Source organism: Rhinolophus ferrumequinum, chromosome 5 (genome assembly GCF_004115265.2).
Source record: "Rhinolophus ferrumequinum isolate MPI-CBG mRhiFer1 chromosome 5, mRhiFer1_v1.p, whole genome shotgun sequence".
Classification (NCBI taxonomy): Eukaryota; Metazoa; Chordata; class Mammalia; order Chiroptera; family Rhinolophidae; genus Rhinolophus; species Rhinolophus ferrumequinum.
The window spans coordinates 30651691-30678255 of NC_046288.1; the positions used below are offsets into that span (position 1 = coordinate 30651691).

At 37.3% G+C, this 26565-nt stretch overlaps 1 protein-coding gene across 6 annotated transcripts in view; it reads right to left on the minus strand.

Annotated features, from left to right (window-relative positions):
* The window catches only part of RASSF6 (Ras association domain family member 6), a 60259-nt gene that overhangs the window by 26781 nt on the left and 6913 nt on the right, over positions 1-26565 (minus strand). For 4 of the 6 annotated variants that reach the window (XM_033106204.1, XM_033106200.1, XM_033106201.1 and 1 more), the window contains exons 2-3: positions 19279-19377; positions 1542-1620 (exon numbers count right to left, since the gene is read on the minus strand). In XM_033106204.1, coding sequence (XP_032962095.1) covers positions 1542-1620; positions 19279-19337 — 138 coding nt within the window. In that variant the 5' untranslated portion in view covers positions 19338-19377. Of the gene's footprint in view, positions 1-1541; positions 1621-4400; positions 4482-17331; positions 17498-19278; positions 19378-26565 lie in introns of those variants that run through there. The other 2 variants (XM_033106206.1, XM_033106205.1) reach the window with 2 other exon arrangements.

The window sequence follows — 26565 nt, forward strand, 5'->3', positions numbered from 1 at the left end:
TATCTCCATTTTTTAGAATAGGGAGTGGCACCTAGTAGACAATAAATATTTGTTTATTTAATTAATCAGAGTTTAAGAAAGCAACATGTTATCCTCCATGGGCTTCCCCTTTTACAGTGTCCGTCATTGCCACTAAATCAGAAGATTTAGATAGTACCAGATTCTACTTTATTGACCAGTGAGTAAAGAGACAAAGACTAAACAATCTGATATTCTCACTGTATACTTTACTTCAGGTAATTTTTAAAAATTATAAAAGACAAGACTTCATTTAAAAAATTGAATGACTTTTATGTTGTAAATTGAGGACTGATTCACAGATTTGGAAAGGACATGCCTCAACTTATATGTTCATAACATCAAAATTCAAACACTTTCCTTAATAAAATAAATTTTTCAACATTGTGGATTTTGTGGAAACTAATGAATTAAAATATAAATCATCATTTCCTTAAAGTGTTGATCTTTTCCTAAATTTTATACTTTTACAATTACACATAGTAGAGATCTAAGGTATAAGACAATATTAAAATAATTTAAAATGTGGTCCATTTTTAATAAAGGGATCAGTTATTCTTCTGTAGATTATTACATTTGGGAAGATAATTGAAATAGTCATTTGAACTAAATCATTTAAGTTCACTAGTAAAGGCCAAAACAGTTTGTAAATTTCCTTTTGTCCCAATCACAGATTTAAGCCAAATCGGGGTGGTCTAAAGTCAAGGCTGTACCATCAAATTTGAAGATTTAAAACAGAAGGTTACAGAATTCTGATGTTCCCTGGGACCAGGAAGATATTGTAAAGATGGGAAGTGAGCTCTATTAGAATACAAGACTGAGTGGACAGACCTATGGAGAATGAGGCATTCAAATGAAAGAAAGAAGAGAAAGAAAAAGATAGGAAGGAAGGAAAGAAAAAAGGAAGGAAGGGAGAATGGAAGGAAGGCAGAAGGAATGATCTGAGACCAGTGTGTACAGTAACCTGTCAGTTGCATTTAACAGTTTTAAAATGTTTTCTTACTATGACATAGCACATGTTCATTTTAACATCCATTCATTTTAGTAAGCAAATCGAACTTAAATGTTACAGATATGTCATGATTTATTCAAATAATCTCCATTTGATAGAGACTCAAGATATCTTCAAATGTTTTCCATTACAAATGGTATTGACATGAATATTCTTCTAAATACAACCTGGTGCATTTGTAACAAAATATCAGGATAAATTTCTAGTGGAATTGTTCAAACGATATTAACTCACTGTCTTTAAAGTAGAAAGCAAGTATATCACTGAAGTTATTTTTAAATGCTTTCTTATCCTCCCCTGCCCCAAAATGCTTAGAAAGTCACAGATATTCCAGGACTGGGATTTTGTGATACACTTTTTAAAAAAGTCATGATCAAATTAAAGGTTCATCTGTTTCTCTGAGACCATTTATGCTGCTGGCTTATGGACTCCCACTCATTCTGACTCCTGTGTACTTCATGGAATTATTTTTCTGTGAATTAACTATGTTGCATTTCTCTGATGGACTTACCTGTCCATATACAATATGCAGATTTGTCTGGTTCCCATAAAAAATGTTATAGGTCTTCAATAAAGAATTAAGTTGTTCCCTAAAAAAAAAAAAATACAGTTACAATCAGTGTTAGGCTCTTTAATGGTAAAGGCAATCATAGTGCTTTCAGTCCATAAAGATATGAGATAGAAAAAATGATTCAACGGAATCTTTATTGTTCTGTCATTTTAACTTAATATAGGTCGTTGAAAACTGAAGCTTTCTTCAGACATCAGTAAATGTTAAAGGTGCTAATTCATAAGTAAATAACCAAAGAAGGGAAAATGACTGAGGACAAAAGTGGTGAAGAGAGTATTCTGTAACAAGAGGCAGCCAGGAAATAGAAATTTGGTTACGTATTCCTGTTTTGTTTTGCAATATTTAACCAACCTAAGTTAAGCAACTAGAACGTGTCCTATGTTGTGCTCGCCACTGGAAATCGATCAAGGTTTCAGGGGGGTTTCTGCGCCTGAATCTCTCTCCGCTTTGTGGTAGGTGGGCTCTGGCAGGGGGAACAAAGTCTCCTGACATAACTTCATCCTTTCCTCTGTGCCACCACAGTTGGAAATGCTTATCCTACTTACTCTGTTGGTCTAAGCTATTGTCTCTCACCTGGATTATTACAACATTCTCCTAACAGCCTCCCTGTACCTATTGTTTATTCTCAGTTATTTTGATGCACACCTGATCACAGTTCTCTTTTGTTCAAAACTCTCCAATATCTTTATATTATTAGAATGAATGTTAATATCCTTTCAAAGATTTCAAAGGCCAGATGGGATGTGGTCTGGTACATGTTTAATCTCGTTTCCTACATCTCTCTCTTTCACTCACTGTACTCCAACCACTGGCCACCTTGGTGTACCTGGAACACTCCAGGCACACGCTCACCTCAGGGTCTTTACACTTGCTGATCCTTCTGCCCAGAATGCTCTTCCCCCCATATTATCACACATTCATTTTTTTAAAATATTTACTCAAAAGTCGTTCTCAAGGAGTCTTTCTTGACCTCCCAATCTGGAAGTTGGCCGTCTCTCAGCATTCATATCTCACGTTCCTTATTACATTTACCTCTTAGTCACCATCTAACATTGTACATATTTTACTAATATTCCTATAACATTTATCATATGTTCTTATGTATTATATATTCTTACTTTAAGATTACGTAGTTTTATATTCTCTTATAATCTGTCTCTCCCACTAGATGGTAGTGCCATGAGAATAGGTGTGTTTCTGTGTTTTGTTCACACTGTATTCCATGTGCCTAGAAGAGGACCTGGCACATAGGAAGAACTCAACAAATAGTGGTTGAATGAAGTGATCAGAAGAATTTTTATTCCTAGCAAAACAAAACATATCAAACGAAGGAAAAACCTTTACATATAAATAAATAAATAAATATATATATATATATATGTGTGTGTGTGTGTATGTATACATATATATAATTTACCTCAGGATCATATGTAATTATATATATATATATAAAATATATAATATGTTATATATATATATATTTTACATATGGTATACACACACACACCCAGAGGGTGCCCAAAAATGTATACATATTTTAAGAAAGAAAAAAACTATATTAAAATTATGCTGATGGTAACTATTTCATAATTGCGGAAGTCAAATGTGACTTGTATTCTTTTGTTATCGGTATATATTGAGTACTACAATTTTAATGCAGTTTTTTCCTTTCTTAAAATGTGTATACCTTTTTTGGCACCCTTTGTATATGTGTGTGTGTGTGTGTATATATATATATTTTTTTATGGGGAGAAATCTTATTATATTAAATTACCAAATATATCAATCACTAAAATCTCTTTAGTCCTCAGTATATGGCTTCCTCCCATAAGGCTACTGGCTCCAAGAGGGCAGGAATTTTGATTTATTGTATTAGTTGCTATCTTCTTCCCAGTGTTTAGAGCAGTGACCTGCTCATAGTAGGCTCTTATTCAATAAGTACTTATTGAATACTGAATGGTAGAATTAATGCATATTAATATTTACATGTTTGAGATCCTGTAAATATGGTTTTTCCATTTGACTTTTCTCACTTGTAATTTTTCATGTGTATATTTTCAAGGATCAATACACTCCACATAATCACCACATACAAAAATTATACAGAATTCCTGCATGCTTTTGTTCCATTCTGCAACTGGGTTACTTTAGAATTTTAGTGTTAATGAATATTTCTGTTCTAAGTATGGTTGGGCACACTGATCTTGTTCCCTCGGAGTCATAGCTGTGGGATATTTCTTTAAAATTATAGTACCTGTAAAGAGCATAAACACTTTTATTGCTCTCATTTATTGAATGCCAGGACAGCGTACTGAAATTTCCAGTTCATCTGGGATACAGCTCCTGATATGCTGATCTGTGAGAGTTGTTATTAAAGCAAATGAAGTTTTACATAATCTTATTCCCTCAGGTTCTGTTTCTGATAAAACTGCACTATAAGGTATGGTACAAGTATCCTTCAAAGTATTTACCTCAGGATCATATATAATTAGAAAGTTTATTCCCTGGGAACTAGCTACTTGAAAAATATTTCTGTAGCTGAACAAAACTTGGCTAAATTTTCCTTCACAGAAATAAGCCTCCAAATGACCAACGGAGTTGCCAAACTGATCCTGGGCCATCTGTTTTTTGTAAATAAAGTTTTATTGGAATATAGCCACACTAATTTGTTTGCTTATTGTCTACGGCTGCTTTCCAGCTATAACTACAGAATTGAGTAGCTGTGACATAAGCCATATGGCCCACAAAGCCTAAAATATGTATTATCTGGTCCTTTATAGAGAAAGTCAGCCAACCTACCAACCATGTGTAACACATCGTAACTGAATACCACAGAAGTCTTCCATATTGTTTTCACCACAGGCAGGATCTTTCTGACTATTAATGGCACTTTGAAGATACTGTAGTGTGAAGAACAGTAGACCTCATTAAAATAGTGTTGAGATAAAATTAGGAAGTTAATGGTGCAATAAAGTGAGGAATAAATAAAGAATTCAGAAGCTAGGTGGACAACAAATTGGCATGGGGATGTACAGTACAGCATAGGGAATATTTTTTCATTAATTTTTAAAAATTTTTTACTTATAGTCAATAATATGGTAATAACTATGTACATGTCAGGTGGGTACTAGACTAGTCGGGGTGATCACTTTGTAAGTTATATGAATGTCTTAGCACTATGTTGTATGCTGGCAACTAATATAATATTGTATGTCAACTATTAGTAAAAAATAAAAAAAATAATGAAAAAATTCAAAAACAACAACAATAAAAGAAGTTTGGTAAACAACTGTAGCAATGGTGAATGTATTCCAAATATTAAAACATCATCACATTTTAATTGCATGTACCTTACCAGAGGAACTTTTGAAGATGATTCGTTTATGCACCTGATGAAAGAACATTGGGAAGAAAATGTAGCCTGTAACGTTCTAACTTGACTTGCTGGTATCAGCGGCACAGGGAGCTGAAGCATTACTGTCAAATTGATCATCTGCTGACTGATTCAAATCATGTCCTCTAACAGAAGACCTGTACTAACGGTCATTCATTCATACATCTGCTGTGTGAGCATAATCAAGAGGCCTCAGTCATAGTATGAGGGTGTGTGGGAGCTTTGAGGAATAGATGTTTCCTATAGCAAACTTTGGAGGGTAAGAATTAAGCAAGAAGGGTATGAGGTGCTTACCAGGCAAAGAAAACATTGACAGGACATGTAGCTCTTTCTACAGTTTTTGTGGAGAAAGGTCAAAGAGTTGGGATTCTAAGAATACAACATATAAAATGGAGAGGGGTGAGCAATGAGCTGAAAAAGTAGACAGGAAAGTCATGAACCATTTTGAGAAGTTTAGAATTCACCCTGCAAGCAATGGGCAGTTACTGAAGATTCTAGGCAAGAGAAAGACATGATGGCTGGTAGAAGAGGGTAAAGAAGGGTGTCAAATATGTGGTGATAGAAGGAGAACTGACTCTGGGTAGTGAGCACACAATGTGATATATTAGAAGGAGAACTGACTCTGGGTGGTGAACACACGATGTGATATATAGATGATGTATTACAGAATTGGACACTTGAAACCTATGTAACTTTACTAACCATTGTCACCCCAATAAATTCAATTAATTAAAAAAAAAAGAGAGGGAGAAAGACATGATGATGGTAAGGGCCACTAGGGAGTTTATGGAAGCAGATTGCAGGACAGGACAAGATGCAGCAAGATAAGTGGGACCATTGCAACAGTATTGGAATAGAGTTGCATGAGTAAGACTATATTCCATGGAAGAATGATCAAATGTCTCACATATATTGAAGGATCTAACATCTAGAAGTGACTGAAAATAAGCATAGGGATTATATGGTTTAGGAGATCCAAATGTAATCACTCAAGTGTTATTTAGGCAGTCCCTAGTCAGGAAAAAGGACACTGATTTAATATACATCAACTTGTCAATGGCAATTGTAACAGATTTTTAGGGTCCATTTAAATGTTACACATGGACCTGTCCGCCACCCCACCATCCCCCTACCCCCCAAAAAGGGGAAAAGATCATCTGCGCACTCTTCCCTCTCAGCCAAAGAGTTTCCCACTCAGCCAACACCAGACTGCTTACCAACTGTTCAATTGCCCTAACAAAGCTATAAACTGGGGGATAAGAAATGGATTCCATGCCTAATCTTCTCAGTTTACAAATCTATGATGTCTAGAAGCCACAGGGGTGCGTGCCCATGAAGTAGAAAAAAGGCTGAAACAGCCTGTACATTTTATGTGTAATACATAAGAAATTGATTCTCTAAGAGCTGGATTTTTTAGAAAACATCATCACACAATATATAATCGGGATAGTTTACAAAACTAAGGAATGGCAAAGTTCTATATAAACTAGACTTCTAACTACATGAACACAGAATCATAACTTTCCCCAGGACAGAAGCTGGCACTGTGCTCTGGCAGTGCAGAAAGAGGATCCTGATAGACACCCAGAATTATTCATCACAGCTCCTGGAAGAATGGTTTCCAGCAAGAGACTTAACACGGGGGTGACAGATATAGGGGAAGGGTGCAGAGGAGAGCCCAGAGCTCCTGTTCCTTTAAGGCTCCCAGCTCGGTTTCAATGAGTAATAGTAGATCCAGTGTTAACTGTAAAATGCTTAGGTGTACTTTGCACTTTATGCTCTGAATTGCAGCTGCTCAGCAGATGGGAATTACCCACATTCTGATGTTTGCCATAAATAACAGACTTAGCAAGAAATGAGTTCCTCAATCTTATCATGCTATGCATTTGGCTGGCTGGAAGAAACAGTCTTTATTTGATTTTATAAAACTGTAATATGTGTGCACATTGGACAGTATGATAGGTGGAGGTGAGTTATGCCCTGCATCCAAAGATTGAATGGATGTCAAATATGAGTTGTAATAAGAATTCTCTTTCTTGTTTTAGTAATGATTTATGGCATTATTAAGTGGATATCCGATCCCTTTCCTGGAAACCAAAAAACGCTGTCCCACTCTTTACTAAGTGATTCTTACAATTTGGATTCACTAAAGGCAAACCAGAAATATGGTTGTACGCTGTAACCCAACACAAACTTCAAAGACTGCCACATAACACAAAATAAATGTCAGAGGAAAATACCACAAGACGTAGCCACGAAAGGCTATGGCTCTGCTTCCTGACTGTGTGTTACTTCTGTCTCTTGGAGACTTGCTGAAAAATGTTCAGGCTCCAAATCAAGCAGCCACCGAACTGCATTGTGACTGCAGCGTTACAAACAACATTCCACTCTGTGCGTTGCCCTGTTTAAGAGCAGGGACCTAAAACATGTGAAAGAGTCTCTTCAAAGAGATGAAAAATTGAGGCCGAATAAAAATGCTAACTTGCTCTTATACATTTAGTCCCACCCCCACCCCCGCCACCCCCACACTGATTTTGTTCATAATGTTAAATTTTAGCAAAAGATTAATAATTTTATATTAGGTTTGAAAAACAATTTAAAACTTAATGTGATGTTTTAATAAAGTAACTATGAATTAAACATGTAAAGGAAACAAATGGATCATTGCTGGGAATTAAGGTTGTGATTTTTCATTTTGTGTTGCAGTTCTGTATACTCCCCAATTCTATATAATAAGTGCATAATACATTTATAATATTTTCATAATTGTGCTTTCATGAAAACATAATATAAACCCCTGAATGTTCTGGCAGAGGTGGAACCAGGAAATAAGAGGACAGAGAATAAGTAGAGCCTTATCATTTGCCAAGACAAAACATCATTCCATATTCCTGAGGTCTGCAATCAGTAACAGAATTCTCTTACTCCACTTTATCCTTCATTGCTGTCAACTTGAATCCTGGAATGATAATCGCAAATTTCTGCAGTCCCTCTTCCAGAAGTGGCCACAGCCTTAGGTCGTTTTTGCCTGTGGCCTCATTTCCTGGCTCAAATGGTGAGGAAAGAGTGACTTTCAACCTTTGCATGGAGCCCTGCCCCAGCTAGCAAAGTAGGTTCATCACATTTCCATTGCAAAATGATGGGATTGAGTTCCACAGTTTGAAAACTGACAAATTGGGAAGAGGAAGACTATCTTGATTGAAGTAAAAATGCAAACCCTAAATGACCAGGGAGCTCCAGATTTGTCTAACTCTTCCTGACTTCCTTTGAAGAGGCTACCCTTTTTGAAAAGGGTTTCTAACATTTCTAGCAACTCTGCCAAAGTATCATTAATAGTGCTGTTGATGGGGATGACAGTGCCTGAGATTTGTTTGTTTGTGTTTCCAAATCCGTCTCAGCACTAGAGTCCCTCTTTAGTGCTGCCTACCAATAATAAAAAGGATCTGGGAGTTTCATGAACTCCATTGGAAATCTAATCGATAATATAACCAGATCTGTCTCACCTCCACTGCATAACTACGCTCTGGCTGCTTTTGGCCATTGTAACATTCATATTTTCTGGGCCATTCATCTTGTCAAGATTACCCCTGTAAAATATGGCCCTGGAGACATTAGTGGGTAGAACTTTCAGCTTTTCTCCTGTTTTCAACTCCTAGAACTCAGATAAGAGCAAAAGGATTAAAGACTGAAGAATAATTTCACAATATTAAGAAGAAACTTGAAGTGATGGATAGTCAGTAGATACAAAACAAACACCCAAAATGTTTTCTTGATTATGAAAACTCCACTGTTTAAGGGAAAGACTTTAGCTACTCAGAACACTGTCACTAGATGTTGATAAGACATGGAAGAGGGGATAAAAAGGGAGAGGCAAAAGAAGATTGCATCATTTATTAAAGCACTAGTGTTTCTGAAGAAAATAGGAATGTGTTCTCGATTTGATACCCCGGGATTAAGAGAATCCCTTTATAAGGGTATATATATATCAGTATCTGACATTTAATACACTAGCATGTTTTCCAACAACCTCAGAAGAGGGAAGACACTTATCTATTCCCCTTCCCTCTATGGTCTGGCTTCTAAATACTTTCATGAAAAAGGTTTTTTAAAAATTCACAACCTATTAATATTATTCCAGTTGGCGGCTGCAGTGAGCTGCTTCCATATCAGACCTTGGTTTCCGTTATCACATGCAGTTGACTTCCTAGGAGCAGACCAAGCAGTTTGTAAATAGGGAAGAAAGAATGAGGGGAGTGCATGCTTCATAATCTCCTTCTCAGGCCAGAAACCCAGAGAAGTATGGTCTCTGGTTCACAGCCCTAACACTACTTTCATCTCAGTACCGATTTTTATATTTCTATTCAGTCCGAAGTAGGGACTTGAAACTGCCTCCACTTTGATGAAATAATCTGCGTCTTGCTGTAGCCGATTGTTCTGGAGAGAACAGATAAATATTTAGTGCCCAAGAAAATAGTGTTTGAAAGCTACAGAAAAAGTCATGTGCCCCTGTATGTGTGGACAACATGAAATGCAGTGGTACATATGCTTATGTTAGAACAGTGGTTCTGAAACTGGAGTGAGCATCAGAATTACCTGAAGGGCTTGTTGAAATAGAGAGTATGAGTGCCACCCCTATAGTTTCTGATCGACTAAGGCTGGGTAGGTCCTGAGAATTTGCTATTCTAACATGTTTCCGGGTAATTCTGATGCTGCTAGTCCAGGGACCACACTTTAAGATCCATTCTTTTAGATGTCAGGGTGCTGAGAATCAATGTGATATTCTCTTAGGGGAAGGGGACACTTTCTACTGCCAGATTGCAGGTTGAAATAGGTGGTCATTCCGATGAAAACTGTGATAGTTACATATAACTGGCCTACTAAAACTTCTCCTCCTCCCCCTCTATTACTGAACTCAGGGGCCGAAGAACACTGTTCCTTCAGACATTCCTGGGGAGGAGATTTGTTCTAGCTCCCTATTGCTGCTGTAAAAAATCACTACACACTTAGTGGCTTTAAAAAACACAAATATATTAGTTTACAGTTCTTTAGGTGAGAAGGCAGACTGGCTATAATCAAGGTCAGCAGGGCTGTATTTCTTCTGAAGGTTCTAGGGGAGAATGCATTTTCTGGCCTTCTCCAGTTTACAGAGCCTACCCACATTCCCTGGCTTCTGGCTTCCTTTTCCATCTGCAAAGCCCGCCATGGCCATTGAGTCATTCTTACCAGTAAAACTCTCACACTAACTCTTTTCAAGTAGCTCCCTTTCCACACTTGAGACCCTTAAGGAACAGAGTGGGCCCATCTGGATAATCTCCCTATTTTAATCTCAGCTAATTAGCGATTTTAATTCCATTTGTAACTTTAATTTCCTTTTGCCATGTAATGTAAAATATTCACAGGTTCAGGGAATTAGGAAGTAGACATCTTTGGGAGGTGATTACTCTGCTTATCATAGAATTTAAGAATTTTCTTCTATTCAAATATTGTCTGAACATCTGGGTGACATCTTGTTAGAAATCAGAATCTGTATTTTAACCAAGATTCCCCAGGTCCCAAATTAGTTCTTTGAGGTTGGCTACTCCCACACTTATTTATAACCAAAATTTATTGAGGAATTACTATGTAACAGACAGTATAAGAGATTCTGGGGTACTGCAATGTATTCAAGTAATGAGGTCCTGCTGTGATAGGACTTACTTTCTGGAGTAGGAAGATAGAAGAACACAAAAGAGCCAATAAAGAAATATACTCACTTTTACATAGGTATTATTTGACATGAGGACAATAAAATAGGATCATGTGATGCAGTGCATTGAACAGGACGTTTTAGAAAGGGTGATCAGGAGGCCTAAAATATTAAACTGATACCTCAATAAATAGGAAGGAGCAGCAGCCATGTAAAAATTCAAGGAGAGCCTTCCAGGCAGAGATGTAAGTGCCACATCCTGTATGCAAGACTAAGCCTGCCGTGTTGGAAGGAGAGAAAAAAGGAAAAGTGGCTCAAGATGAGGTTGTAAAGTCCCTTTAGGCCAGCTCACGATGGGCCTTAGAGACTCCTTATGGTAGGGATTCTGCAATAGGAACTTTTGAAGGGCTCAAGCAAGATGCGGGGACTTACATTGTGAAGAGACCTTTTGGCTGCCGTGGGAGAATGGACTGTGGGAACACAGAATGGAAGCAGGTAGCCCAAGTATGAGCTACTGCAGTTGTCCAGGCAAGAGATAATGATGGCTTGAACTAGATGGTGAGAAGTGGCTGAGTTTCGGAGGTGGAGCTGATTGGATTTGCTGTGGGACTGCATATAGGAATGAGGGAATGGAGGCATGAGGCAGGTGCCTCATTTAGACTGGGGTCTTGCTTCTCATTCTTCATGAGTTAAACTTTCATTTCAGGTTTTTCAAATACATGCCTTATAGATTTTTTTTTTTAAAGCCAATTGAAAAGTAAACACAGTTGTGACATGCAACACCAGTCATTATTGGAGCAGATGCAGGCTGGTTGTAAACTAACACCCTTTGTGTCTGAACAGCTGGGAGCTTTTGTGCTTATGCAGGACGACTGCTTTGACTTCACAGTCTGATGCCCCTTGTTCCTTTGGGATGGGGAAATGATCTATCTATTCTGTTAATGAGGTCTTTCAGTTATTTTACTGCTACGCCTTTCAGCCTCTTGGACCACGGGGATTGTTATGGGAGTATCTGAAACACAACAGATGGTCTGTGATCTTCAGGGCCATCCACAGGAGTATGAGCTAGACAGAAGCTTTCTCCACACATAAGCTCTTCCCCTGCTCTTCTGTCACGTTGCCATGACTTACCACGGCTTCTTCTTACATTTGAAACACACATATTAAGCAACCCCTCGGTTTCTCTTAGGGACATCCTCCACCTAATTCTCTACACTCTGTAGAGTACATAGAACATATCATCTGCTTTGCTTAATGTCCTTAAACTCTTTCCTGTTGCTCTTGGGATAAAACTCCTAATCCTTGTCACAGGAGGTAAAGCCCTGCTGGGTCTTTCTCCCTCTTTCGCCTCCTTTCAGGAGATGCTCTTCCCTGTATCCTGCGCCTCTGCCACACTGGGGACCTGTCACTTGCTGGCGCTCTGTGCTCCCTCTGGCCATAAGGACTGTGGGCTGGCTCACTGTGTCAGGAATGCTCTCCTGCTCACCCCCTTAAACTTGTTAGCTCCCTCTTTGTTCAGGTCTTTGGAACCCCCTGCTTAGGCTAGATCCTTATTCTCTCCTAAAACTGGGTCCCTTTCCTTCTGAACACTTACTTCAGTTTGTTATCAGGCCTTTAGAGCTGTAGTTCTCAAAGTGTGATTCCTAGGCCAGTAGCATCTATTAGACATGCAAACGCTTACTCTTACCTAGACCTTCTGATCAGAAACTCTGTGAATGGAATCCAGCAATCTTTAGTTTAACAAGCTCTGCGGGTGATTTATCTGAAGGTTCAAGTTGGAGATCGGCAGCTTGAAGCTGCTCTTGTATATTTTGATTCAAAAATTACACACCACAGCTTCTAGTACAGCCCCTGGCACATAGTATGCTCTCCCTAATGATTTGTTTAGGGAATAAAATATAGAAAATTAAATCCTGACCTATTTTCAGTTAACATATCCAGACATTCAAGTAAACTCCATAAGTGAATATATTTCTAGAGTATTTGAATTTTGACTTAATCAGACTTTCTATCGAAATATGTTTGGTGGATCTTGGGCAGATAATATTGTTTTTTAACATACTGAAATGATAAAATAGGTAAATGTGAAGTAAATACATAGAGAATAACAGTCATTGATATGCTTAATGACCGTTGACAATATGTGCTCATTGAAAACTATCTGATATAAAGAAAGATTAATAAATGACCTTTTTTCACATATCTGGGGGGGTAAATTATTGACCTTTTGGTGACCTAGAAATAGATGTGATATCCAATTTCTCATAATGAAAATTTCTTTTATTTTCACTGTTATCAAACATGAATAATGGGAATTTTAAAATAAACTTAAAAACAATCCCCACATAGACAAAGTTTCTCATTCTTAGGAAAGATGGTCCTAACCATGCCTCGAACATTTTACCACTGGCTGATTTTAGGATCTTGACTCATAAAAATATGTCAGAGAGGGTTCCTTTATCCTTTACTAAAGGCAAGCTTCCAGCAGCTTCCAGGAGAGCAGTGCCCTCTATAAACCTACCTGCAGGGCATGCTGGGGCACGCAGTGTTCGCTCCAGTTCCTTTGCTCAAGAGAAGACCCTGGCCATGAACCTGGGCAAACATTGCCCTCTGGCTCTACCGGCCAGGTAGGAGCAGGCTCTGAACACTGGCTCTTTGTGCTGGATTTGTGCTCAGGGATGCAGGTGCTGGTTCCTTTGTTTCAGCAAAAGGTGCTGGCCAACACCCTTGGAGAAGAAACTGTTTGGAATAATGCACTCTCTGCTAAAAACCATTACATCATGCTAATTAAACTTATTTACTAAGGACAGGAATGCACACACGCCTTGTGGGCTGCTGTTAAAAAAGTGGCAGCCTGCAATGGTTTGCATCAGGTCCCTAAGTAGGAGAAAAAGTCTAATAGTTTCTGAGAGTGAAATCTCATCTGCATTTCTAAAGCTGGATTTGAATTGTTTTCAAGCACAAAGTTGGCATTTACTCACCTCTAAAGTACCCTGGTTTTAGGACCTGAAATGAAAGCAACTATATGGAACCATTTAAAAAAAAAAAAAAAAAAAAGCTCAGCTCCCGTAGAATATTTACTGTGTGAAACAACAGAGTAGTGATGACCCCAGGCAATGAAACAGCAAGTGGAACCTTAGTCATTTGAGCATGAAGCTAATTTATACCAACACCCTTCACCCAAGGACATTTCTAAACTCAGAGAATTCTCATCCAGTAGTAAGACATACATGTTATATTGATTAGTGTGCTTAATATTAAGATCTTTTATTTTATTATTCATATATAGTTCTCATGATACTTGCTGAAACCAAAATTCCCATTAAGCAGATTCTATTTTCCTATTTTATTATTTTCATGTATTTCTTTGCAGAAAAATACAAATCCCTTAATAAGTTGGTAACTCTGTCTTGTTCACTAGAGGAATGCCTAGTGCAGAAAAACTACTTGTTAAGTGAAGAAATGAATGGAAGTGTTTGCCAGATTTGTGACATGTTGGATATCATAGGTGGTCAGTGGTATCATTATAATTTCTGTCCACTATTTTGTAAATATTGCCCTGGGCTCCAGGAATTTTGTTTATTTCAGGTGGCCAGAAGACTTAAAACTTTAACCTATTCCCCCTCTGAGCAGTGGTGCTTAGAGTTCAGTACGCATCAGAATCACCTAATTAGTTCTGGGGTGAAGCCCAGAATATGCATTTTTAACAAGCATCTGACTGGGACAGGTGCCCATGGACCATGTTTTCAGAAATGCTATTATCAAGTCAGGTGTTTGTATAAATGCTATAATATTTTACTTTACCATTTGGAGTTCCAATTAATTAGGGCTTGAAAGAGGCTCTGGGTTATAGAACATAAACTATAAGTCCTCAATTCAGTCAATTAAAAATATGACACAAAATAAGGGTCACTAGAATCACAGATCCTTCTTTGGAAATATCTTCCCCCAAATATGTGGCTTCATTGTAACATATTTTACTTCAGGCCAATTATAAAATGGGAAGGCATATAGGTTATCAAATTTGGGTAGTTTTCTTTCTCCTTTTATATTACTGATTATTAGAAAGTATTCATGAAAACTACTTTCAGAGGTAAGAAAAACATTATAAAGTGCTGACTTTAAGGCTATTTTGTAGGAAAGTGATTAATACATTCTGGCTGAGAACTATGGCCATGCTATTCAAACTAATTATTCATGTATTATTTTCATGGTTTTGGCGAACTCCAAATATCATCTGTTGTCAATATTTTTCTAATTGATTCCTCTTTTAAGTAAGTTTTTTATTTGTCATGAGTGCAATAATGTTTGTAAAATCAAAGATTTCATGTGCTAGTTATATTTTTCTAATACTTTCCATCAGTGTCCAAATAAAAAAACAATCGTCTATGTTTCATCTAAAATCATCTCATGTACCAAAGTCATCCAGGTATCCCACTTTGGGAAATAGGATGCAAAAGATGCTTAGGTCTTACCCTCAAAGGATTTGCATTCTACCTCAGGAAATCAAGCATCTGTTATGAGATGATAAAAATAAGCCAGGAGACTTCAGCTGTTGGTGAGAGGGAAACTCATCAAACATCTTTAGGAAGCTAATTTGTAGCAATGCCATTAGATTTATTTGTGCTCTTTGATCCAGTAATTCCACTTTTATGAACTAGCGTTTGTGTATTCAAAAAATTGGAGCCATCTTGAAGGTCAAAATTAAAGGAATGATTATATTTTGGCATTTCTATATCATTGAATGCTACAATGTCATTAAAATCATCTTTAGAAAGATTTTTTAATGGTAAGTGAAAATATTTGTAATATAAGGCCAAGTGTATAAATCAAGATACAGTATAATCTGAAATATGGAAAATAGAATCCTTAGAAAATGAAGAATAGGACAAAATTGGGGTATATATTTTTTCTCAATCGTGAGGTTATGGATAATCTTTATTTTTTGAACATGTTTCAATATTTTAACAGTTTTTACAATTATATAAAATATAAATACATAAAATGTAATTTGCTTCATTTCCCTAGGACATTTGTCTTGAGGTTTGGTCAGGGAAGAGAGGTCCTACTTCATGTTGGTGTCAGGGTTTGCATACAGGGGACTGTGGATTGAGGTTACCTCATGCCTGTTAGGAGTATATTTTAATCTGATCATGAGGGTGAGTCTAAAGGTTTAAGTGAGAAATGTCCTTGCTTCCTCAGGGATCCAGTAGGTAGAGCTGCTGTGTCATAGCTGAAGTAGACTAAGGGACAACTGTTGTAACCTCCGAGGTTATAACCTGAGAGGTGGGCCCAGGAGTAGTTTATCAATGTACTTGCAGGGGCAGATGGGAATCATGATTTCATGTGCTGAACTGAGACTTGCAGAGTTGAATACTAGGAAATTATGTACAGGAGTTTTTACATTCTTCTCTAATACTCTACTTTTTATTCTCTGAAATTCCCTCCTAGTGTAGTAAATTGGTTTTCCTGGCTGGGCAAACTTACTGCACAGAAGACACATAGGCAAAAAGGAACACCGGTATAGACCCAGGACTATTGTCTCTGGAGACTCCTCTCTTCCTTCTGTAATTTTCTCTGGGAGGAGGCGAATATGGTAGGGGGACCTTTTGGGGGCTGTCCTGGGTTCTTACCCTGTTCTTCACCTTTTGTCACTCTCTTGGCAATCTCTTACCCTTTATTCACAACCTCCCCCATCTTCTCCATCATCTATCTACCTTGAACCTCCTTTGCCTCCTGCTACTCTTGCGGATTACTCACATCCTTATCTGTTCCTTCATCTTTGTCTCTTCTCAAACTGTCATCTTGCAGGTACTCTCAACAATGCCCATCCTGTTACCATGTCCATCTCTTACCCATCTCTAAGACCTTTCTGTCCCTCTTACCTTCTGTTTTATGTGTATGCTACCTTTTCTGACCTTCCTTGTCAGTCATCTGTACTTACTACATATTTTTAATTTTTATTAAATTTAGTGAGATGGCATTGGTTAGTAAAATTATATAGGTCTCAAGTGTACAATTCTATAATATATCATCTATATATTGCATTGTGTGTTCACCACCCAGAGTCAGTTCTCCTTCCATCACCGTATATTTGATGTACTTAATATTTAAAAAATAAATTTCTCAGTCTTTCATTTCAATGTCCCATCTCCTTAACTTTTGTCTTCTCCTTGTGTCTCCATCAATGCTTCGGTTACCTTGACATCCTAAACTGGTGTCACTTATTTATATGGAAAATATTACCTGCTACGTAACTGCTTCCTTTCTGTTCAGTCTCCACAGTCATTCTGCCCATTTTTTTTACCCAATATACTTCTGTCTTGCCTTCTTTTTTCTGATTTTTCCTACTTCATTTCACTCTTTTATAACCTTGGATCTTGAGTCTTCTCTATTTACACTTATTTCCTGGGTGATCTTATTCAATCTCAAATGTAACATATTCAGAACCGAACTCCTGATCTTTCACCCCAAACCTATTCCTCCTGTAGGCTTTATAACCTCAGAAAATTTCAACTCCATTCTAGATCACAATCCTTGGAATCATCCTTGATTATTCTCTCTCTCTCACACCCCACATCTCAGCCTTTAGGAAATCCTATTTTCTCTTCCTTCAAAATATATCCAGAATCTGACCTTTTTGTTTCTACCTCCACTGCTGCCACCTTGGTCCAAGGCACTATAGTCTCTACCGTGGGCCATCAGCTCCTCAACAGTTTCTCTGATTCCACTCTTGCCTCCTCTTCAGTCTGCTCTTAACAGCCAGCCTGATCCAATTACTCATGTACGCAATATCCTTCAATGGCTTCTCACCACCTAAGTGGGAAAGACGAAGTCTCTCAATGGCCTGTGAGTCTCTCCATGTTCTGCCCCCAATGTCTCTGACCTCAACTTCTACTACTGTAGTTCCTAGTTCACGTCCCCACACTGGCTTCCTCCCTCCTTTTAGGCTTACACTTGCCTCAGGGCTATAAACCTGCTGTCCCCTTTGCCTGGATGTTCCCTGACCCGATACCTGCACAGCTTGCTCCTTCGCTTCCTTTAGGTGCTTCCTGTCATGCTCACTGAGGACTTCCCTGGCTATCTTAATATGAAATCATAACTGGCCTGCTCTCCACCCCCAGTACTCATTACTTTCTTTTCTGCTTCATTTTTATTCTTCATACCTTTCAGCATCTGACAGTGTATATTGTAACTCATTTATCTTACATATTTACTATACAGTAGTGCCCTCTTACCCACAGAAGTTATGTTCCAACACCCCAGTGGATGCTTGAAACTGTGGATAGTACTGAACCCTATATATGCTATGTTTTTTTCCTATACATACATACCTATGATAAAGTTTAATTTATAAATTAGGCAATTTCATGGATAGAAGATTTGTTCTTACCATAGATCTTAACAACCTCAACATAAAAAAATATTTTCTTATTAAGTCAAGAACTTTCACCTTTACACTTAAAGGAAGCACTTATGGCTTCTCTTTGGTGTATCTGAATTGCTAGCATTACCACTCTAGCTCTTTAAGTAAAAGAAGAGTTACTTAAACCAGGCACTGCGATACCATGACAGTCTATCTGATAACCAGACAACTACTAAGTGACTACTGGGCGGGGAGCCTATACAGCGTAGATATGCTGACAAGGGATGATTTATGTCTCAGGTGGGATGGAGTGGGATGGTGAGATTTCATCACACTACTTAGAACGACATGCCATTTAAAACTTATGCATTGTTTATTCCTGGAAGTTTCCATTTAATATTTTCAGACTGCAGTTGACTGCGGGGAACTGAAATTGGAAAGTGAAACTTGGGATAAGGGAGGACTACTGAGTTCCCTTTTTAGGAGGCAACCCCATGAGGGTAGAGGTCTTGTCTGGTTCATTGCTGAATGCTCAGGATCCAGAAGAGTACCTGTCCACAGGGAGCAGTTAATAAGTATGCGAGGAATGAATACATGAATCCACTATCGTTTACTTTATGTCTTCTTCCCACCTCTTACACTTCACGCTATCCTCCAGCTGTGGCTTTAATTCCATTTTTGACCATATTTGTTCCTTCTGCTTTCCTATTTCCCAATCCTGAATCATTTACATCTACTTCCCTCTCTTACTTATTTGGCTTTGTTTCTCTTATTTATAAGAAGTGGGTCATGTTCCAGTGCCACTGTTTTTCCCCTTACCATTTTGTTTTTCCCCTCCTTAGCTTCTGCTCTAGCTCAGTGAGGTTCACTTCTCATCTTTACTCTTATAATTTTCAAATCCTTACTGTATTATTTCCAAAGCAACATAAGATACTATGTGCTGTGTATAAGAAAACAGCTGTGGATGTGGCCATAAATTGTATAACCCAACGTTAAGAGGGAAACAGTAAAAATGAAGTATGTCATGAAATGTGAGTGATTGTTACATAAAAAGCTATGGTTCAGCAGTATTTAGGGACGTATTTATTCAACTTCTTATTTAATGTCTCAACTGGTGATTCCTATTATTGATCTTGTGGATCATATATCATGCTTAGAATAACATAGTTCTGGGGTATAACCCACAAATGACTGGCAAGTAGAATAACATATAATACAGGTATATAGTTACCCGGTAATAAATGTCCTCTCATTTATGAAGATCCAAGAAGAACTCTGGTGAGCCGTCATAGTTATCTTTACTCTCTTTTTGAGGTCATCTGAAGATACCCTAAAACATAGAATAATATTAATGGCATATTCCTGTGATGCATTCATAAATTAGTTTCTGACTTAAATTGAATTTTTTTTTGTTGTGTCCCTATTTTGGGGGAGTTTTTAAATAGTGTTTCATGTATGGGCATGAGGGTTGGGTTGGGGAGGAAAGAAAAGAGAAGCTTTTTTGTTTTTTTACCATGTGCCTGCCATGGATCTTATACTCTGCATGTGAGCCACTTTATAGGCCTTATCTCATTTAATTCTCAAACTATCCCAGTAAGGTATGGGTGTTATTACCTCCATTTCAAATACTTAGTAAGTAGTGGAACAGAAAATTTGAAGCAAGGCCTGAATGTTTTCAAGGCCTCTACATTTTTCTTTTCACCAACATTGTTTTTCCAGTTTGGAAAAGATTATACAGATTATTTTTTTTTTAAATTTTCTATAAATTGGTCCTTTCTAAGATTCTATTCAGGGATTTTTTTAAAAAAATTTTTTATACATATAACTAATAGAACTAATATTGAGCATACATGAGATGTTCTCCAAAATCTTCAATTGTAAGAAAATAAGCTTAGGGTCCAGAGTTTTAACTATAACTCCCTTTGAGTGAGTTTCTTAATGGCATCCTCTAAACTTCTTTTTCATGATTGTTCATAAGATAGCTTGTTTTGGGAACAAGTGATAATGTGTTGTTTTTCTCTCTCCTCCTACCCCGTCCCTACCCATATAATTTTAAGATGTTTAGGTGTTCCCCTTTGTTCTTATTACTCAATATGTGCTTTTGAGAAAAATCCATTTCATCTCTTTTGATATCATCTTCCACCTTAAATTGAAAATTATATTCTTCATATAAATTGGGGAAAATAGTAGTAAAGGAAGGGGAAACTTACAGTTCAGTTTTGACAAATTCTTAAAAAAGATGATAAAGAGGATGTATGAAGAAATATTAGATAAGCCACAAATGTATACCTTGACATATTGTCTTCCCCTTGGTAACCAATTTGAGAGACTGACAACTGTGGGATGAAGAGACAGAGAGAGGGAAAGGCAGACAGGGGCAAAGCATTATTTTTTTGAAAGTACAATAGAAACCACAGTGTTGGCCTATGATAAATGCTAATGATTTGAAAATTTAAAAGTGAAATCCTGGATCAAAGTTATGCTGATAATCACTTTACAGTTGGTGGTTGTATGAGCTACGCTCCTAGTAATGAATGTACCCAGTGTGTCCAAATTTGGCATACCTCCTATTATAAATAGTCCTATTTCTGAATTTTTAGTATGTGATTTGGAATACATGCTAAGACTTTTTTTTTCATCTTATTCACATTTCTGATACTACCAGGTTTTTGTTACTTAAAAATTATCCTCCTCTTCCATCTCTCTATAAATGCACAGATGTGCTTGGGGTGTTTGAAGCTGTCCTTTCCTGCTACAGAGCTTACTTTTTATTGAGAAGTATAAAAAGAACAGAAGAGAAGCCACATGAGGAATTCTGTCTGGCTGGAATAATGTTTCTGAAGCCTTGCTGTTTTTATATTTCATAGTGAAATTTCCAGAAATATATGAAAAAAAAATAGATGTCTTGCTGTTATTGTATTTTAAAGTAAAATTTCCAGAGACTAGTGGGAAAAAAAAATCCAGTCAGTTTTAAACTTCTGCTTACTTAGCAGCTCAGTGTTATTTTCTTTAAGAAGATATTAACTTCTCAAAGGCTTCTGTGACCCAAAAAAGAGGCATTTTGCAATCACTGAAATTTTTATGGCAACATGGGAATACAAGATAGCTAGAGTAGAGAAGAGATCGTAGGGCAATATTTGGAGGTGTGAAGAAAAGAGGAGCCTGTACTATGTAAGCTGAAAAACTACAGAATCAGTGGCCCAAGGCAAGGAAAGATGGGCCAATGTGGGTAGTCTATTTTGGGGTAATTCTAGAAAGAATTTTTTTTTGTATGATTCTGTGCAAGGAAACATATTCCTTGTATTACGGAAACTCAATCCAAACTGGCTGAACCCTGCCCAGTCCTGCAAACATAATTTTAAGTTTCCAGGCAGCTGAAATCAAGCTTGGACACGCAGGATTGATTAAGTGTGACATAACAGCTTTTAAGTCTCCTTCAGGCCCTGGAAACTGTGGTCAGACATGAATAATATCCTCCTTTACGTCTTCATATAAATGGCATTAAGGTATAACCAGAGATTTAAAATATAATAATTTCTAGTCATTCCATTTTGCAGAAATTGAATATTTAATTACCATTACTTTAAGCCTATGCAGTCATAAGGAATATAGCCAAAATAAAAAGGTGGCTGGAGAGACAAGATCAATTATTTTATTTAAAAAAAGAACAAGAGGGATTGCCTCCTTTCCCTTCTGAATCAGATTATTTTGATTGAGGTAAGATGTGTGGAAGGCATTTCATGTCATTTTTCTCCAGGAGAATACCAGTCTAAAAACATCAAAAAAATGAACGAAAGAAAAGAAGGAAGGAAGGAAGGAAGGAAGGAAGGAAGGAAGGAAGGAAGGAAGGAAGGAAGGAAGGAAGGAAGGAAAGAAGGAAGGAAGAGAAAAGCTATTCTCACAAAATTCCTGATGCATATTTTTCCTCAGCCCATTGTTAGTTTGAAATTATATAACCTATTTGAAGGCTATGAGCATATCTCATCAGGCATATGTAATAGTCTCTAAGCTGAATGCTTGACTAGTTTCCTTTTATGCTTTTACCATTATGATTTCACATCATCTTCTTGTTCACAAACGTTCCTGGGATCTCATTCTTAGCCAATACAGCCCAGGTCCCTTAACCTGACATTCAGGCTTTCTGTAATCTACCCAAACCTACCTTTTCAAACTCAAAATTAAAGTTTTCTTTAACACCAGACCTTCTAGTCTAATGGAATTTCATACCACCGAGCCTCTTCTCACCACTTTTTTCACATAAGAGGCCTTTTGTCACTGCAGGTCCAGGTTTCTGCTTCCTTCCTCTCTCTGCTCAAATGGGACATTATCAAATCTCCCACAGCCTATTATCTACACTGCTGTGATGTCATTTTCCACATTTCATCTTGAATTGATATGATCAATTTATGTCTTCTCCTTTCCTACTCATATCCTCTTGCTCAAAAAATGTTGCCCCTCTAGTTGGGAATGTCATCCTCTTTGATGTCATATCATTTAGAGGAGGAGATTTCATGGAGAGGACTTACGTTCAGCAAAACGGGTAAATTAACTCTGTAGATCAGAAGCTACGTGAGCATTTCAGGCTGCCTTGGGACAGAGACACAGCATGCTCTATGAACCCAACACATCCCAGTTACTCATTCACAGGATTTAGTCTGGCTTTGCTTATATAACCCTTGCTCTTTATTCTAAAACCTGAGTATTTCCCCTAGATTTTGTCATTCTAATCACCCACAGAAAGAGTTACTGATGTGCACTAGAAAGTTCCCCAGTGGTCACCTTGCTGCTCAAACATGACTTTCTCCTTCCTGGATCCAGATTGTTTATCATTTGTTCCTTTAATTCAACCTCCGATGTACTTCTTCTCCCACATGCCAATAGTTCATTTTCTTTCTTTGTTTTCTCTGCCTCTGAACAGCATTTGACAAGGTTGATTGTTCCCTCATTTTGAAACACATTCTTTCTTACAGCTTTTGAGACAAAGCAGCAACCACAACAATCTTGCCTTGTTTTCTTGCTGTCTCATGGGCCTCAACATTTTAGCCTCCTCTGCCAACTCTTCTAGATGATCACAAAATGCTTGCTTGTCCTACCAGTCTGTCTGTGGCCATCCTTTCTTCACTACCTATACTTTCTTCCAGGTAATCTAATCCATCTCCAGCCCAGCCTTTCTGCTGAGCTCCAGACTCATGTCATTACCTAATTAATCTCTACTTGGATGTCTAACAGACTTCTCAATATCAACATGGCCAAAACAGAAACACTGACTTTGCCCAATGCTCCAGAATTCTTTCCTCCACAGTTGTTTCCTTTTAGCACCAAAAACTAAGACTCAGTCTTATTTTTAACTCTTTCCTCATAACCAGATTCCAATCCAAACATAAGTCCTATTGATTGTGCTTTAATATATAACCTGAACTCAAAAGCTTTTATTTCCAACGCTATTACTTTGAGCCAAGCCACCACCATCTTTCTTCTGTATTACAGCGTCGGTCTCCTGACTGGTTTCCCTGCATCCCATTGTGACCAGTATTCCATTTTCCTCACAGCATCCAGAATGGTAACTTTAAAGATAGAATCAGATCTTGTCATCTCTTGATTAAACCTTGCAAAGACTTCCAACAATGAACTAGTATAAAATATAACCTCCTTATGATGACTCGCAAGGTCCTGTCACTGTCTTAGTATTCACTCCCTTCCTTATTTCCCTCATTGGTTATATATCATTTACACTGGCCTTCTTTCTGGTTTTCAGTCACTCCCTAAGCTTATTCCTGTCTCAGGGATTTATACTTGCTCCTCCTCCTACTTGGAGCGTCTGTCCCTTAGATTGTGACATGGCTGCCTGTTTCCCATCATGAAGATCTCAATCTAAGTGTCTCTTCTCTCAGAGGCCTTCCCTAAGCAAGTCTCAATCAGTCACTATCACATTAGTTCCATCTAATTATGTATTAATATCTGAAAAAGGATCTGATTTATTTACATTATCTGTCTTCCCCCACTACAACATGAATTTCTTACAATAAGGGCTTTTTCAATTTACCTGTATACAACCAGGTAAAATTGTACCTGGAATATGGAAGGGATTCAATTCATACTTGTTGAGTGACTGACTAAATGTAAAGTTGAAGATGTGGCCCAGAGGATTAAGTACTATTTATAAAACTTTTCTTGACCTCATAATTAACACTATATTTTAGCTGAGATGAGTAGTTGGAGATATCTTGTACCGAAGAATCACCAATGGAAGCTTCTTACAATAAAAAAGTACAAATTGACAGTGATGGGCTGAAGAATCATTGCAGTGGCTTCCTGTCTGGCTCCTTATTTGTATTCATTAAAAAAATAGCTAAGGTATCATTAAAGATGGCAAACAATAGCTATGTAAACTTGTGACCTATACTGAAGTAAATCAGACGACTTCAGATGGGATGAAAGAATTTCAAAAGCCTTTACATTATTCTCTGAACGTAGGAGGACAGTAGAATTGAATTTATAGAAGAAAATAAAAATGGGATAAAATTTTTGTGACTAAGCAGTATAGGCTAATTGAATAAGAAATTATACTGACCATGTCTGAATCTAAAATATGGCTAAAGAAAGTATTCAGTCTCAATACCTGAAAGGTAACAATGTGATTTTGATAAGCCATTTTATTATTAATTGCTGAAATGAGACATATCTCTATGAATTCAAATAGTTTCCCCTCTCCATTCCCATTACCCATGATTCATAACAAATTAAAACCTGGAAGGGCCCTTGTGACTATCTTTTAAATTATAAAGACTTGGTGGATTTAAGGGTCTGAGCTAGTTTCCTCAAAAGGCTTAAGAGGAGGATAACAGAGTTTATGACTAGCAGAAATAGAGAGGAAATATGAAAACAGGAAAAAACACAGGTCTAGAAATCTGGAGGTCTTAATTTGGAAGTTCACAATTATTTTGGTAGAACATAATACACGATGACTTGAGGAGGAAGATAGTTGTTACAAATCTATGTACTTTCCTGGGAGGGTGAATCGTACAGGGCTCTCCAGTCCTGGGGCCAGAGCTTATTGACTTAGATTGTGTATGAAATACGATTTCTTATTTAATAAGTGTGGTTATTTACTTTTTCATTTTGTCCAGACAGAATGGAGCTCAAGAGATAAGAATTATATAGTCAGCAATTAAGTCCTGGAGAAATACACAGTCCTGGAAGTGCTAGGTTGGTCTAGGATCATATAGACCTATGTGACTCAGCAGGGACGGGAGGAGACTAAGTAGGTAGAATTGGTCTGAGCAGGAAGACAGGACCAAGAGCTTGAGGAGGCAGAATGGGAGCGCTGAGTGTGCAGGCAGCAGTGAGACCTGAGAGCATCAGAGAGCGTCAGTGGTTCACCTCCCTCCACTCTGTATCCTGCCTAGATGTGGGCTTGCCCTCACTGGCCACTTACCACAAGGAAGCCAGAGGACGGAAGGGGAATCCAAGCCCCAATTAACTCAAATGGGCCAGGCATTTAAAGTATCTTCTTGTGCCCAAGCATGGATTAATTAAATGGTTACTTGTTTAAAAGTGGAAAATTTGGTTCACTCATTTGTATAGTCAACAAATATTTCATGAGTTCCTTCTCTGGACCCAGTCCTGTGCTAACCACAGGAAGTATAGCCTGTATCTGTATCTACAACCCTTTATTTCTGAGGCCAGTAAGTGCATGCAGTGTCAAGACAGTCATAATTACACAATAAACTAAAACAAACAAACAAACAAATAAAAACACACAGGTGTCAACTTCTCTATATTCCCCAGCGATTTTGGCTGCTGCTAAACTTTCACAGGAAAATGTCTGCAGCTTTCTAATTACTTACTACTTTCTCTCTCTAACTATATTTTATTTTACTCAATTTGACTATTAGTTCCTTTAGAATAAGATTACTGCTTATTTCAGTTTTGTATTACCTGCAGTGTATATGTATAATACACACACACACACACACACACACACACACACACACGGGCTGCAAAAGAATTGGGATTCTCTTCTCCATTTACTAGGCACTGGCATGATAATAGAGAAGTTGTCCTTCAAAGATTTCAGCTACTAAGATAACACTCTTATTAGTTAAAAAAGAAAGAAAATATATATATATATATGTATATATGTATACATATAAATATATGAACAAGTATATAGATAAAACATATATAAAATAATGAATATATTCAATATATGCGGAGATATATTAAAATAGTATAATTGAGAGCTATGAAAATGAGTGATAATTATTTTCTTTTTTATTCTATCTGTATTTTTTAAATTATGTACAAGGAACATATCTTACATAACATATGCCATTAAAAAAACAGAAAGTAACACATTAGAACAGCAAGAGTATATTTCAATTATTAAGTAAGATTATATTAAGGGCTGTACACATGGAGTTTCTTTTTCTTATTATTGTTTTGGCCCTAATAAACAATGACAAGTTACAAATATGTATTCAGTCCCAACATAAAGCTCTAAAGAAAACGAAGTTTT